Raw genomic sequence first — 15,340 nt, forward strand, 5'->3', positions numbered from 1 at the left:
AGTATTTAACTTTAAGGGTGGTAAGGCACTGGAACAGGTTGCCCAGAGAGGTTGTTGAGGCCCCATCTCTGGAGGTGTTCAAGGCCAGGCTGCACGTGGCCTTGGGCAACCTGGTCTAGTGGAAGGTGTCCCTGTCCATGGCAGGGGGGTTGGAATTTGATGATCTTCAAGGTCCTTTCCAACCTAAACCGTTATATGATTCTATGAAAGGCAGTTGCAGTAAGGAAACCTGGACTTCTAAAATTGCTGTAGGTGTTTTAAAGTACATACATGTTTCTTTTTGGTGTCCAGCAAATGGACTGGAGAAGCTCATGTGGTACTATCTTTTAAATTTGGTGGATTTGCAAGCTAGCAATTGATAAACCTAGTGCTAAACAGAAGTGCAAACAAAAAAAAAAAAAGGCAAGGAAAATGTTGTTTTTCTAGAGAAATGATTGTTTTAGAGATTTGATGCTATCTAACTGGGTGAGAAATGTCTTCAGCCTTGCGGCCTAGATGAGGGATTCTCTCTATCTGGGTTTACTGGTCCAATAATAATAATAATAGACCTAGTAACTGTTTAAAAGAAAACAGCAGTCCTTCGCATAGCTATTGGTATGATTGGGCAGTTTAGAAGAGATCAACGAAGCATGTGTAAGAGCAGTGTATGTACAGCAGCCAGTCCCAGTAGGCCACTGGTGGCATGGCTGGAAATCCCATGTCTGCGCATACTACCTACAGCCACGTGCGTTTATGCAATAAATATGTTGTGGGTGGTGGTATTCCCCCAGGTAATAACTTGTCCTCTAAACTGAAGAGAATTAGGACAAAAGGTAGCAAGTTTGAAAATCCCCTGGCGCCGAGACGAATTTCAAACCCCATGTTTAAAAACATTCTAGTTTTCCTAGCTCTTTAACCTGCTAGAAAAATCACAGTGTTTGCTGTGAATATGGAACCCTGTCTAACTGCTAGTGAAGTTAGTGAAAGGGATTATTAGCATTTATTTGGCGCTCTTCTAACAAAATATTGCCCATTAAGTCAAAAGTGGGGCTGTCTCTGCCTGTAGAACTGGTTTTAATGGGATCAAAAATCTACCTCACAGTGAGGGCACCACAGCTCTGAGTGTACTTTATGTACTTGGTACATAAATCTATTCTGTTGTCTTGCTTTAGAACAGTAATATAAATAATAGTTGCTTGAAAGCATTCTGGGTTTTTCCTCTTCAAATTTTAATCATGTAATCATGTTTTCCAAGCTATTCAGAGGTTTCTGATGTGATTCATATTTTCTGTGCACATGATACTTAACTTACTTATCAGATGAACATAGGTATTTACTTGTAGGCACTGAAATGATGAGGCATTAATGAGAAGAACAAGCACACAATTGGTGATATTTTTTTATGGAAGTTTTCATCTGTGTGCTCCAACTAAAAGTAGTTTATCTGTGGCTGTAAAAAAATAAGGGGATCAGTAAGGTGGTGGTCTGTTCACTCTAGGTTGTTGTTAAATCCATTAGTACCTTTCTTCCATTCCCTGCAGGGTTCTTTGGCTTTTTACACTGAGCACAACTTTGTTACTTTTTGTTTGTTTGTTTGTTTAAAATGTACCTGACTCTTTCTTTTTTCCTCTCACAGTTATAGGAAGATGATTGTAATAGTTTGGGGAATTTTATTCTTCAGGCTCCCCGAAGCCCAAATTTCACATCTTAATTTTCTATAAAGCATCTGATGAAATATTGTCTGACATTCCGAGGAAAACTCACAGTAACAAAGAGAATCTTTTCAGGGAACTTTGCTAGCACTTGCCAGTTTTGCTGCATACAAATTCAACTTGAATTGCAATACACAGCTACTTTTCTTTCCTCCATACCCTCCTAAATTAAAAAACGTTATCTGAACTTGTTAGAACAGATCTTCAGTTTGGGTGGTCTTTGAACTGGCTAGAGCAGAGCCCCACTTCCTGAGAGGTTCAGTACTATTTCTTTTCAGGTGTCATTCTTCAGTGTAGGATGGTCCCTCCCTACATCATTAGAAAAATCCTTCTCTTCAGTAGTAGTAGACCATCACTAAGGAATGAAGTGAGTAGGCAGCCAGAAAGTTAGGGAAGGTCATCTCCATTCTCCTCACCACTGTAATTACTGTTTTGCAGATGGATGAATCTCAGACTTTGTTTCACAAATATTTAGTACAAAATAATGAAAAATGGATATACTATTACTGAATGTGGAGTTGTATAGCATTATTTCATATGATGAAGCTGGTGAGAGAGTGTGTGCAGAAAGGGCTGGTCTTCTGGTTTTTGGGGAGGGCCAGCTGGATAATAAGATTCAGTGGCTTTCTTAATTACATCCCTAGCTATAGACATACGTGTGGTACTCCCATTTTCAATCAGATTATTGACAAGAATGTAAATTGGGTACATGTGGGTGCACTTCTGAGCTGTTGGTGGTATTGGGAATAAGATTCCTTCAAAACTCTGTCCTTCCAAAACAAGCAGAAAGATGGCATTTATTGTAAAAAAAAAAAAAAAAAAAAAAAAAAAAAAACCACCCAAAAAAAACCAAACCCAAAAAACCCCCAAAACAACCTAAAAAACCAAACAAACACCAAAACCAAAACAACCCCAAAAAAACACCCAAACCAACACCAAAACCAAACCTGGTTTGTTTTTTGTTTTTGTTTTTCTTTTTTATTTCAGGAATTTTCCTTAACCTTTTTTTAAGTCACTAGGCAGAGTGAAGAATAAAGGGTATTGCTAATTGCACATCATTGTTGTTGTACTCTACTATGTTCCCTTTTTTATTTCTTTGAGCTCAAAGTTATGACAATATCTCTGTAGTGCCCTTTAAAGTAATGGAATTTCTGGGAGAGTGATGGTTTTGCTTCTTTGAGTTCTCTTTAGGAAGTAATGACAATAAAAATCTTTGCCTTGTCCCCAGAAACTGAGTGACTCATTTATCCAGATGGGTATAATATGAATTGTGTCTGAGAACCAGGGATTGGAATGCAAAGAGTTTGGTGTTGTTTGTCATGTGGTTGAAAAGCTGTTCATATAAAACAGCAGCAGGAACTCCATAGAGTTCCCTACATCAGCTTGCAGAGACACTTTCCATCTGTGAAGAAGATGCGTGCAGGGGAAAATTCTGAATTTTTTGCTGCTCTGCATAGTGAATTGTGTCAGTGAGGAGCTCGTGTTTATATGTGGTATAAGAAGTTTTATTAAACCCAATCAGTTTTAAAGGCTTAAGCACTGAGAGAAGGCCCTCGTCTCTGTGCATGTTTTCTTTTGTGCTGTCTTAAATAAAAGCCACGTGGAAAACTGGTATTTTGTTGTCGGGTGAGCTGTCCAGGAAGTTTCTTCCATCCTTCCTCTAGGTCCTTGAAGTATTATTGGCATCATGGAGACATGGTGGGATGATTCCCATGTTTGGAGTGTTGGAATACGGGCTCTGTAAGAAGGACAGGCAGGGAAGATGAGGAGGGGGTGTCACCCTCTTGTGTCAATGACCAGCTGGAGTGCACGGAGCTCCACCTGGGGATGGATGAGGAGCTGACCTAGATCTTGTGGGTCAGGATTAAAGGGAGGGCAGGGACATTACAGTGGGCGTCTGCAACAGGTCACCTGACCAGCAAGACTGAGTGGATGAGGCCCTCTATAGACAGGTAGGAGCAGCCTCATGTTCACAAGCCCTGGTCCTCATGGGGGACTTCAGGCACCCCAATATCTGTTGGAGAAATAACACAGCAGGGCATAAGCAATCCAGGAAGTTTCTGGAATGTGTTGATGATAACTTCCTTCTCCAAGTGATAAAGGAGCCAAAGAGGACAGGTGCCATGCTGGACCTTGTTCTCACCAACAAGGAGGGGCTGGTGGGGAATGTGAAGCTCAAGGGCAGCCTTGGCTATAGTGATCATGAAATGGTGGAGTTCAAGATCCTTAGGGCAGCAAGGAGGGTGCACAGTAAGCTCACTACCCTGGACTTCAGGAGAGCAGACTTCGGCCTTTTTAGGGATCTGCTTGGTGGAGTACCATGGGATAAAGCCCTAGACAAAAGAGGGGCCCAAGAAAGCTGGTTAATATTCAAGGACCACCTCCTCCAAGCTCAGGAGTGATGTATCCCAACAAAGAAGAAGTCAGGCAAAATCACTAGGAGGCCTCCATGGATGAAAAAGAAGCTCCCAGACAATCTCAAACAGAAAAAGGAAGCCTACCAAGGGTGGCAGCAAGGACAGGTAGCCTGGGAGGAATACAGAAAAATTGTCTGAGCAGCCAGGGAACAGGTTAGGAAAGGTAGATAGAGATACCAGATAGAGGTAAATCTGGCCAGGGACATCAAGGGCAACAAGAAAGCCTTCTATAGGTATGTCCGTGACGAAAGGAAGACTAGGGAAAATATGGGCCCACTCAGGAAGGCAATGGGAGACCTGGTTACCAAGGACGTGGACAAGGCTGAGGTACTCGATGACTTTTTTGCTTCAGTCTTCACCAGTCTTAACCACACTGCCCAAGTTGCAAAAGGCAAAGGCAGGGGCTGGGAGAATGAGGAACCCACTGTAGGAGAAGATCATGTTCGAGACCATCTAAGGAACCTGAAGGTGCACAAGTCCCTGGGACCTGATGAGATTCATCCGTGGGTCCTGAGGGAACTGGCAGATGAAGATTCCAAGCCGCTGTCCATCGTATTTGAGAAGTCGTGGCAGTCTGGTGAAGTTCCCAGTGACTGGAAAAGGGGAAACATAATGCCCATTTTTAAAAAGGGGAAAAAAGGAAGGGGAACTGCAGGCCAGCCTCACCTATGTGCCCGGCAAGATCATGGAGCAGATCCTCCTGGAAACTATGCTAGGGCACATGGAAAATAAGGAGGTGATTGGTGATAGCCAACAAGGATTCATTAAGGGCAAATTGTGCCTGACAAATTTGGTGGCCGCCTGTGATGGCGTTACAGCATTTGTGGATAAGGGAAGAGCAACTGACGTCAGCTACCTGGACTTGTGCAAAGCATTTGACACTGTCCCACATGACATCCTTGTCTCTAAATTGGAGAGATACAGATTTGACAGATGGACCACTTGGTGGGTAAGGAACTGGCTGGACAGTCGCACTCGGAGGGTTGCAGTCAACAGCTTGATGTCCAAGTGGCAAGCAGTGACGAGTGGTGTTCCTCAGGGGTCAGTATTGGGACTGGCACTGTTTAACATCTTTGTCAGTGATGCGGACAGTGGGATTGAGTGCACCGTCAGCAAGTTTGTCAACGACACCAAGCTGTGTGGCATGGTCAACATGCTGGAGGGAAGGGATGCCATCCAAAGGCACCTTGATGGGCTTGAGAGATGGGCCTGTGCAAACCTCATGAACTTCAACAAGGCCAAGTGCAAGGTCCTGCACATGGGTCAGGGCAATCTCAAGCACAAATACAGGCTGGGTGGAGAATGGATTGAAAGCAGCCCTGAGGAGAGGGACTTGAGGTTGTTGGTGGGTGAGAAGCTCAACATGATCCAGCAGTGCGTGCTCACAGCCCAGAAAGCCAACAGCATCCCGGGCTGCATCAAAAGAAGGGTGGCCAGCAGATTGAGGGAGGTGATTCTGGCCCTTTAAAATGTAATTAATTTACAATTGTTTCTTAGTGTCTGAATAGATTTTTCATTAGCCTGGAGGAGAATTGGCTATTTATGTTCTGAAAATGATCATTACTGCTAAAGTACTGCCAAAAGTACCATGCTGATGTTCCTTTGTGTGTTAACTCTTAAAAACTCATTCCTGAACTAAGTCTCTGATGCAAAAGCTCATTCCTTCACTTAGCACTCCCTACATAATTACTGTCTTGTCCCTGCACCAGGCTTCCTTGCATGAGTTCTCCTGGTGGCCCAGGCTAAATAATTCATGGTCCTAGTTCTTAAGACTTCCAACATTTTACTCCTTTCTGTCTCTCTGCCACAGCCTCCTTTTTTTCTCTACCTTACAGGGATCCTATTAAGCTGAATGCATTTATTTGGGTGGCCCCTCCTTGCCTTTCTCCCAGGCTCTCTCGTGGTTCCTCTATACCCAGAAATCCTTTCCTAACACTTGCTTGTACTGAGAATGACATCCTGCCTTTCCTCTAGGAAAAGCCTTTCATGCTTTTCCTAGAAATTCACATGGAGGTTTTGAAACAGTGACTGAGAGAGGATGGGCGCTGTAGCTGCTGATGCATGCCAGCGCGATAGCTGAGCAGCTCACGTGGGGAGTGTTTCACGTGTGCTTGCTTGTTTTGGCGTGCCACACGTCGGGCCGTATCTCTTATCTCTCTTCAGACGCGCTTCGTGCTGCTGTTAGCCTTTGTCACCCATTCCCGCTCTGACAGCTGCCTGGTGCATCCGCTTCTTCCCCTTTGCTTTTGAGCAGATTTCCAAAGGGCCGTTTTGTCTGGGCATGATGAAGTTAAGTTCTCCAGCCCTCTTTCAGGCAGTCCTCCCACGTGGGGCAGAGATTTGCCTCACAATAGCAGAATAAGGATCGCAGCAGCTAGTCTGCAGGCTGTAAATTAACTTCATGGACCAGGCCATACTGCGCTTTGAAGTTGTTGCTTTTGTATTTGTGTGCTTCCCCCATTTAGTCTTCAAGAATATAAATCTTTAGGATGAATTATCATAGTTTAAAAGGCTTAGACAAATAGCAGCTGGTATGGGTTCGTGGTCTCCAATTGGTTCCAGACATCCCTGGTTTTGATAAGACTACAAGACAATCCCAGAAATTCTCTGCCTACAGCTTTTGCTAATGCAATTAAATGTAACATCATGATTACTGATGCTTTTGGAGCTGATTAACTAGCATCCTGCTTGACTGATAAACACCGTAATTCAATTATTTCTTCAGAATGTCCTCATGTTGTACCCCACTCCCCCTTCTTAGATGATCTGTATTTTAAAATACAACTTAGTAGAAGCGTGTAATGGGGATTTTGAAGAAGGCCTCAGAAACACAAGGATGCCTGTGTGCAGCCTTGTGCTTGGTGGGAACAGGATGCTCCACTCCAGCAGTGCCCAGAACAAGCCTTGCTCTGTTCCTGAGCTATTCAGAGTTGGTTTGGCTCTGTGCCCGTGGAGGTGACATCCCAATGGGAAAGACTTCACCTGAGCTTGTAGCTTTTGGCTTTGTGAAAAGTTGACAACCATGTTTTCTTTCTGGTTGGGTGTAGCTCATCACAAAACCTCCTATTGGAGTCGTCCCATGCGTAAAGTACTGGCAAGCAGAAAAAGGCTCTGTGAGGAGTGTCTGAGGGCACAAAGAATGCAAAGTAAAGGGCAACGATCAAATAAACCCAAGAAAAAAATGATTATTCTTTCTGGGGCACAAAGGATGCATGCTATGAATGTCTGTGGTGAGAGATGAGATGAGGCATCTTCGTTATGTGTATATCTCTGAACTTTTGTGAATTGCTCTCATAATAAGTTTTTGTAAATGCTATATTTTGCTTTTAATAGCCATTCCTTGAAAGATTTTTTTTTTAGTGTACTGTAAATTATAATTTTGCATTTGCAAATGTACAATATGGCATATTGTCTTCCCTTTATTTGCATTCTCTGCCAGATAAGATTACCTCTTACTTCCAAAAGTATAGCCATAACTTGATGCCACAGTTTGTGAGCACATGTGTAAGGAAGCCAGAATAGGTAAAGTCTTTGTTGTAGTATAAGTCTTAGCACCGTTTTGTTAACAGGGCCTTTTTCACCCTTTCACTGCTTGCTGCTTTGTTGTGGAAAGTAAAAGGCAAGACACTTGTTTAGTTCTTGTGATGTTTGGCAGCATTATAAGGAAACTGAACTGATTTTGCTTCTAGATGAGCCTGCAGGTCATAGTTCACCCGAGATTTTTATTGTATTTATCAGCCCGTTTTTTGAGTCACAAAGGTGCTTGTCCTAACCTTGGCTAATCTCAGCACGAGGTGATAATGTCCTGTGTGCACAGGGACAGGCAGGGTGTGCCAGTGAAAGGTATGAAGACAACGCACATTAGAGAAAACATGATGAACTCTCTCCGCAGCCCTAAACCACCTGTTGAGCAACAAACATGCAGTGATTGGAGCTGATATTGGAAGATCAGCATTGTCAGGGGATTTTAACAATCTTCAGTACAGTAACTTTGTGTACATTAACCTAATGGACCTGCCTTTTCCCATGCGTGAATGTGCCAACTCTGTTAAACACATCTGCCTTTTTATTTGTACTGTGTATCGGTATTAATATATACTGTATGCCATGGGGCAGATTTTAGCTGTGACTGCCAATGTACAAGTTGGGGAAGTGAAAAGCAAAATTTTATTTTTGTGCAGTGGATAAGAATGTGTGTTTGTGTATATAAGTGTGTATCTTACTACGTAAAATATGCCATTTGAGTCTTGATTTAGAACTTCATTTGTCCAGTAAATATTTGAGTCTCTTCACTTTCCTAATTTTACATTGAAACTGGATTAAGCTGTCTGTTACATCTGCATGTACCTGTATTAGATATGCTTAAAAATTGCATGAAGGGCATGTATACATTCTTGCTTTTGGTCCAGTGATTTGTGTTGGGCATATACAGCTCAGTTTTGCAGTTTGCCTGAGCATAAGCATGTCTTAACCTATTAGTCGGACAAAAAACCGCACATGCTTGTGTTGCCAATATTGTCTCCTGTTTACAGACAGAGAGGCCATAGGACGATAGTAAAGAATGAGCAGGACCTATCAGCGGAGCTACTTCACTTTGCACAGTGCATTAGTGTAGCTATGCAGCTTTGCTTTCAGCCAGCCAGCTATACAATCTAAGCTCATGAAAATGAAGGAAACAAAACTAATCTCCAAAACAGAGAGAGAAGGAAAGAAGGGGGGGGGGCGGTGTGCGGAAAAAGCCTTCATGAACCACAGGGTTGTGTTTTTATGTAACTGCTTTTGTGGCTATCAAGCTACCCGAAGTTCATGGTATGTTCGTCTTGTCAGTATGCATTTAAGACCACCAGCTTTGTTTTATTTCAAGCCATCTTTTGGGTTGATGTAACACAATATGACTGAATGTGTTTTGGCAGGGAATAACTAATCTAATCCATATACCACCAGATGAAAGTCATTTACTATGGGTTTGTGGAAGAGCTCAAATTTTCAGTGCAGCCCACAGAGACATTTTTCCCCTTTTAATTGTCCCTTTTTATATCTAAACAGATCCAGCAATGGGAACAGAACCTGGAAAAATTTAACATGGACCTTTTCCGAATGCGATGTTACCTAGCCAGTTTGCAAGGTGGGGAGCTCCCAAACCCAAAGAGTCTTTTGGCTGCTGCCAGTCGTCCTTCAAAATTGGCTCTGGGGCGGCTCGGCATTTTCTCTGTCTCATCCTTCCATGCACTGGTAAGTCCAAATGCACTTTTCATGGGTGCATTATACAAAGACATCATTAGTATTGTACTTAGATGTGGAATTGCGCTGGGATAATACATGGCTGCACCCACATGCATTGACTCAGACAGCCCTGTTCCCCTCTCATCCTTTCTGCCTGTTCCTTGACTGCAAAAAAAGATTTTCTTCCACAGACACAGACTTTGAAACCATGAGGATATGGCCATGACTTTTTTTTTGGCCCCTGAGGACTCCAGAATTGGGTACTTCTAACCTACATCTAAAAAAGAAACAAACCAAAATATTCTTCAGATGTAGATGAGTCATTGTGTTGAAATTTTGTCACTGTGATTTCACCTCCACTGAGTTCAGAGTTTAAAGTGTATAGGAGCTACATCACTTAGAGTGAAGAAAGCCTAACCCTGAAATTTCCAAAAATGATTCAGGTCTCTCTGGGCTGAGTTGATCTTTTTTGGAGGTCCCAGATGGCTCTGTTTTTCAGAAATAGTTTGATACCCTCCTGAAGAGGAAGTATTTTTAGAATAGGCTAAAACTAGAGGGAATCCAAAATTATAAGTCACTTTTTAAGGATTATGGCCTGTGTTTGTAAAAAAGAATGAGGGACATCCTCAGCTTCTGTAAGCTGTTGTGACCCAGTCGGCTCTAAGTGAAGTGCGGCAATAGCAGGTTCGCCTCTGCTCTTTAACCTTGGCAGGGCTGTGAGGCTGATCTTGGCAGAGAGGGGTGGACCACATTTCAGATTGACCTCTCATGCAGCAATAGTAGTCCTGAAAGTCCCGTCAGGGAGTGTGTTTCTGTCTGCCACTGTTTTTATCTGTGTGGTTTATGTCGTTGCTTGTTAATAACTCAATGCCATAGCATGTTTATCTCCTATGTTTGGCAATTTTGAGTCTTTCTTCCTCTAGCAATTTCATATCTGAATGATAGGTTATCATTCTTCTTTGGAGTCTTTTCGTTAACTTCTTTTGTTGTACAGAGCAATGTTTTCTCAGTTCTTCCCTTCCTATGACCTTCTAATTTTGCCCCATGACAAAAACATTACACTATCATGCCATTGGAATTCCAAAACAAGCATCACTGCTGAAAGTTTAAAACATTGTCCTTGCACCTTGGCATAGTTCACTTGAGGTGAACTGAAGTAACTATCATTTGATGCCTCAAGTTGAAATAATTGTCGATATTTTGCTCTTATGAAAGTGATATAGGAAGGCCTGTCTCTGTGTTTTAATAGATCTGCTCCAGGGATGAAGCTGCTCTCAGGAAACGTACCCTATCTCTGTCGCAAAGAGTCCGAAATAAGAAGGGTTTATTTTCTTCGCTGAAAGGACTGGACACGTTGGCAAGAAAAGGAAAAGAAAAGCGACCGTCCATAACTCAGGTAGGTCTTATTTGCTGGGAATAGCCTAGAAGGGCTTGTTTCTGCTGAGGATCATCCTGTGAGGTCCTGTTGGTGCATGGGGTAGGAGATGTCTGTCCATCAAATTTACGTTTGCAGTTCCAGTAGACATGGCAGATTTGCAATGGGCCCATCATTTGTGACGAGTATATATCTAATTTTGTGGTTTTTTGCAATAAGTAAGATTGGTGAATGAGAGGTTTTTACCCAGTGGGTTAGTTCATTGTCAGCAGCATGAGACCATCAGTTTGAATTTGTAACAAGTGTGCTTGCTGGTACACTGTTTGGAAATAGGTTTTCTTTGGAGATAGCTTGTATGTTCAGTCCTTAACATGGTGTGGTGCTGGCTTATGTCTGGCACTCTGAAGTGCTGTTGCAGTTTAATGTAGAGTAACACAGGTGAGTATTCAAGGGAAGAAGAGGACGGAGTGCTGCAAAGACAGCCATCTTTGGCATGGCCTCTCAAAGCAGCACGCCCGGCTTGGAGGTATGTTTTGGCCGAGAGGAGAAGACTGCTGTCACGCAGGAGGCCAGCTGCAGGTGCAGAGAGCTGACGAATAAACCCGTGCCAGTTGACACCAGCTGAAGGCTCACTGGGTGCAGGTTGGACGTGCTGGGGCAGGCTGGCCCTGGGGAGTGGGGCTGTGCTCCTGCGTGCCCCCACTGAAGACCTGCCTCACTGCTAGTGAAGCTTGCAGCATCTCACAGGGTCACCTGCTCTTTGTGAAACTAGTGGCCCATGCACGCGTTTAGTGTAAAGCCCACACTTCAGGAGTCTGTATTTTCTCAGTCACAACACAAGTAAATGTGAAACAAAAGTTCGCTGTCTTCTCCCTGAAAGAAAGGTAAATAACAGCAGAGACACTTTCTTGACGGTGAGGCAAGGCGTGGAGGTGCACCCACGCTCGGAACATTATTATTTTCACTAGCTTCTGCCATGTCTGCTGTTTCTCCTGAAAAAAAATATTTTTTGTGCCTTATTCATTAGGTGACTTTTTTCCTGCGGTTCCCTGGGCCTTGTATTTTGATTTTATTAGTCAAAAATCTATGATCAGCACTTGAAAATCGGCTGTTCTTGCATGTCTGGTAACCTGCTTGTGGAATATTTGAACAGGAATATCTATATGCATACTGCAATAGTCCCAGAGCTGATGCAACAGATTTCATATTGCAAAATAACACGTCAGGATTTTCTGGTCTAGTGGTTTGTATTTTTAATAGGTAAATATTTATCTATGCGTTAGTCTGGGATGAAGCTTCTTGGGCTGACTGTTACGCATTTTAGCATATCCATCGAGGTGTGTTTACATGGTGCAATTGAATAGGAATAAAACTCGGGTCTGTCTTATGAAAGAGGGAACTGAAGGAGAAATTTTCTCTGGGTTGTCCTTTTCACATAATTTCCCCTGTGTTTCCCAGCAGGTGAGTCTGCTCTGTGAGTCCTGCACCTCTATTTCTTATTAATAAAGAGCCCTTAGGGAAGGGACGTTATGCCCCTTAGCTCTGTTCCCAGCGGAGCTGATACCTTGCACTTTCTTAACTGGGTAATATGTCCTCCCACATGCTTTATAGCCCGTGAAGGGGATTCTGTGGAGCTTGGGGATGGGGCATCTTATATCCTTGGCAATGAGAGGAGGCTCCTGCTGCCCTCCCAGTGCTTTGCCGAGCACGGAGGAGAGAGTCCTGACGTAGGCAGAGGTGCCCCCAACATGTCTTCACCCTCCTTATTCCAAACTTTGCAACCAGCTGGCCTACAAATATGTTCATTTTCATCCATGAGCTGAGGTTCTTGTATTTATTTGATTTATTTTTTTTAATTAAACATCCTACAATAAAATTAAGGCAATGTAAGTGCTGGGTGTTGCATATGAATAACACCAGGCAATGACTTATACCCATAAAAGTGAGGAATTTTTGAGGGCATGTATTGAAAACTGACCCATGAACCTAGAGGGTGGCTGAAAACGGAGCCACGTCCTTGCTCAGACTTGTGCGTATGCACATAATTGTATATCAAAATTGGAATAGGCCTGAGGCTGCCTTTCTTGTCATCTGTTTCAGCCCACCAGGAAACTGGGTTAAGCTGAGAAGCAGAGCTCGCTTCTCTGCTCATTGGGCTCCAATGTCTGCAGCGGACAATAGGTTAAAAATGTCTTGCTTTCTTGGATTTAATTAAAGTTCATTTGACTGGGGCTGGTATGTTTTAGTCGGCCGTACCCTAGCTTCAAAATTAAATGGTATATTCTTGAACATAGTTATGTCCCAGAATTTTTCAATTTTATCTTAAGTTTAATTTTATGGTATTAATAAAAAAAAGGTTCAGAGTTTCTATGCTGGGAGGCTTTCGTAAGCATTAATGAAGTGGCTTAGTCTTTTTCAAATCAGTTAATAAAACTGCACTGTAGCAGATGGGGGATGTCTAGGCTCACATTATCCCCAGTTTCTTAAATGCTTATCTGCTTTCTTGTGTCTAAATCATAAACTGTTTTGAGAAATCATAAACAATAAAATACTTTGATTACATCTGTGGGTGAGACGAGGAAGAGGAAGTTCAGAAGTGGTGCCCTTAATTTGCATTGGCAGAAACCAAATTTCATATGAAATTTTAAGAGAGAGTTTGTTGCTGTCTTGGATTATCTGAAAGGCTTATGCTAGTATGAAAAAGGAAAAAAGAAAAAAAAAAAAAAAAGAAGAAAGAAAAACCTAAACAAAAAAAGCTCAGATGTAAGTTTGTAAGTTTGATATTGTCCTGAATTGTTGGCTGCAGAAGGAGTTAAAAAATGTTACTTATACTTGCACTTTGGAAGGGTAATGTTATTACCTGCAAATCTTGACATTGCGTATAAACTGTGTAGATCTATCCCTGTGTCTATACAACCCTTATTACCAAAATATCTGATTGTATCCATAGCTGTTTGTTGAGTTTTTAAAAATTTCATTAATACGCCTAACATCTTTGTGAGATCCTAGTAGTTAAGCTTTCAAAACAGATGGGGAACGCAAGTCTCAGTTTCTGCTTGCATCACTTCCAAAGCAGACACAGTAGTCAGCTATTTTCATTACTTAACAGTGTGGGGTTTGGGTCAAGTATGCCTTTAAAGCTAAGCTAAAAGTTTCCATCAATAGCGTGTAGCCAACTGCTCAGTTAGAAGAGATGAAAAACTATAGAGTAAGAAGTTTTAGAAAACAGCAATAAGATTTGAAATAGTTCCTTAAATCATTATGAGATTTGTAGCTGTACCTAACAGTACCCTGAAGGGTGAAACTGTCACTTCAAGCGTAGTGCAAGGTTTGAAGGTAAATGAATTTAATCTTATTGCTAAACAGTAGATAGGAAAAAAACAAGGATGCGAGTGCTTTTATACATATTTGAATGTGAGTGTGCATGTAGCCTGAAAGAGAAAACTTGCTTAAATTTTCTTTATAAAGGGAGATTTTTATTTCTTTAATACTACTTCTAGTCCGAATAAAGCAATAAAAGTACAAAAAGATCCCTGGGGTTTAACAGGTTGATATATATTTATTCATTTAGTTTTCATTTTTATTTTTTCAAAGAATTTACTTAACACAAGTAAGAAACAAAAGGGTTTATTTGATTAAAATAGTTATTTATCTGTAATATTATTTAATAGATTTTTGATTCAGCTGGAGGACATGGATTTGCTGGTGTCCAGAATTCATCAAACTCTGCTGAGGTAAGATATGCCCGTCCTCATTCTCCCCTATCTTGTTTTTAAACTCCTGAATATATTTCACTAAGTGTATGATGAAGCAGATTCAGATACCCCACAGACGTTCATAAAATGCAGTTAGTATTGGATGGTAGGATTATAATTTTCCTAATAAAAACACTTTAATGAAAGTTTCTGAACTTGCATGGTAGCTATTATATATAAAAAAAAAAAAAAAAAAGAAAAAAATCCCTAGAAGCTTCTTCACAACACTAATCCTTACAGTGTATACACTGTCTGAGAGAAATTTGGAACTGAGCATGTTTGAAAGCGTCCTTCACAGTATGGCAAAACCCAAGGTGTATTTTTCCCCTTTGCCTACTTCAACAGAACCTGTATATTTTGAGTACAAAGACAAATAAGTTCCGATTAAAGTCAATGGAGCGTACCAGCAGAGAAGTGTGAGTTAATATGTAACTGGAGATTGCCCAGGTAAAGGAAAAGGAAGCGGCATCCCCTCAGCTGCGTTACTCAGCAAGGAGCTGTGGCTGATTTCCTCTGGTGCCCGGGAGGAGGAGAGCTGCTGCTCGCCCCTGCCTGGCATGAGTCCTGGTCCTTCTCAGCTCCCACAGCCTCCCTGGGGATAACCTCGCCGTCCCCTGGTCTGGAAGCAAAGCAGGATGCTACAAAATCCATAATCATATACATGTAGGACCACTGAGTGTTGTCTTTGTACTGTGGGGCTTACGCAGACAGAATCCTTCTCTTCTGTAAGCTTGTGCAGGCTCCAAATAAAAAAATTCAAATTAAGTCTTAGGCACAGGGTTTCTGGACTTTGTTTTCTATATGGTATAGCTGGATTTCTTTAATGGCAACATGTGCCCCACTCAAAGGGGTATTTATCTTCCCATCTGCCCCCTGTCC

At 42.0% G+C, this 15,340-nt stretch overlaps 1 protein-coding gene across 1 annotated transcript in view; it reads left to right on the plus strand.

Moving 5' to 3' along the window:
- The window catches only part of TIAM2 (T-cell lymphoma invasion and metastasis 2), a 96,706-nt gene that overhangs the window by 18,740 nt on the left and 62,626 nt on the right, over positions 1-15,340 (plus strand). The window contains exons 6-7 of the mRNA XM_009887608.1: positions 9,155-9,340; positions 10,581-10,727. Of these exons, the coding sequence (XP_009885910.1) occupies positions 9,155-9,340; positions 10,581-10,727 (333 nt within the window). The remainder of the gene's footprint in view (positions 1-9,154; positions 9,341-10,580; positions 10,728-15,340) is intronic.

This window comes from Charadrius vociferus, unplaced genomic scaffold (assembly GCF_000708025.1).
Source record: "Charadrius vociferus isolate BGI_N301 unplaced genomic scaffold, ASM70802v2 scaffold176, whole genome shotgun sequence".
In the NCBI taxonomy this organism is placed as follows: Eukaryota; Metazoa; Chordata; class Aves; order Charadriiformes; family Charadriidae; genus Charadrius; species Charadrius vociferus.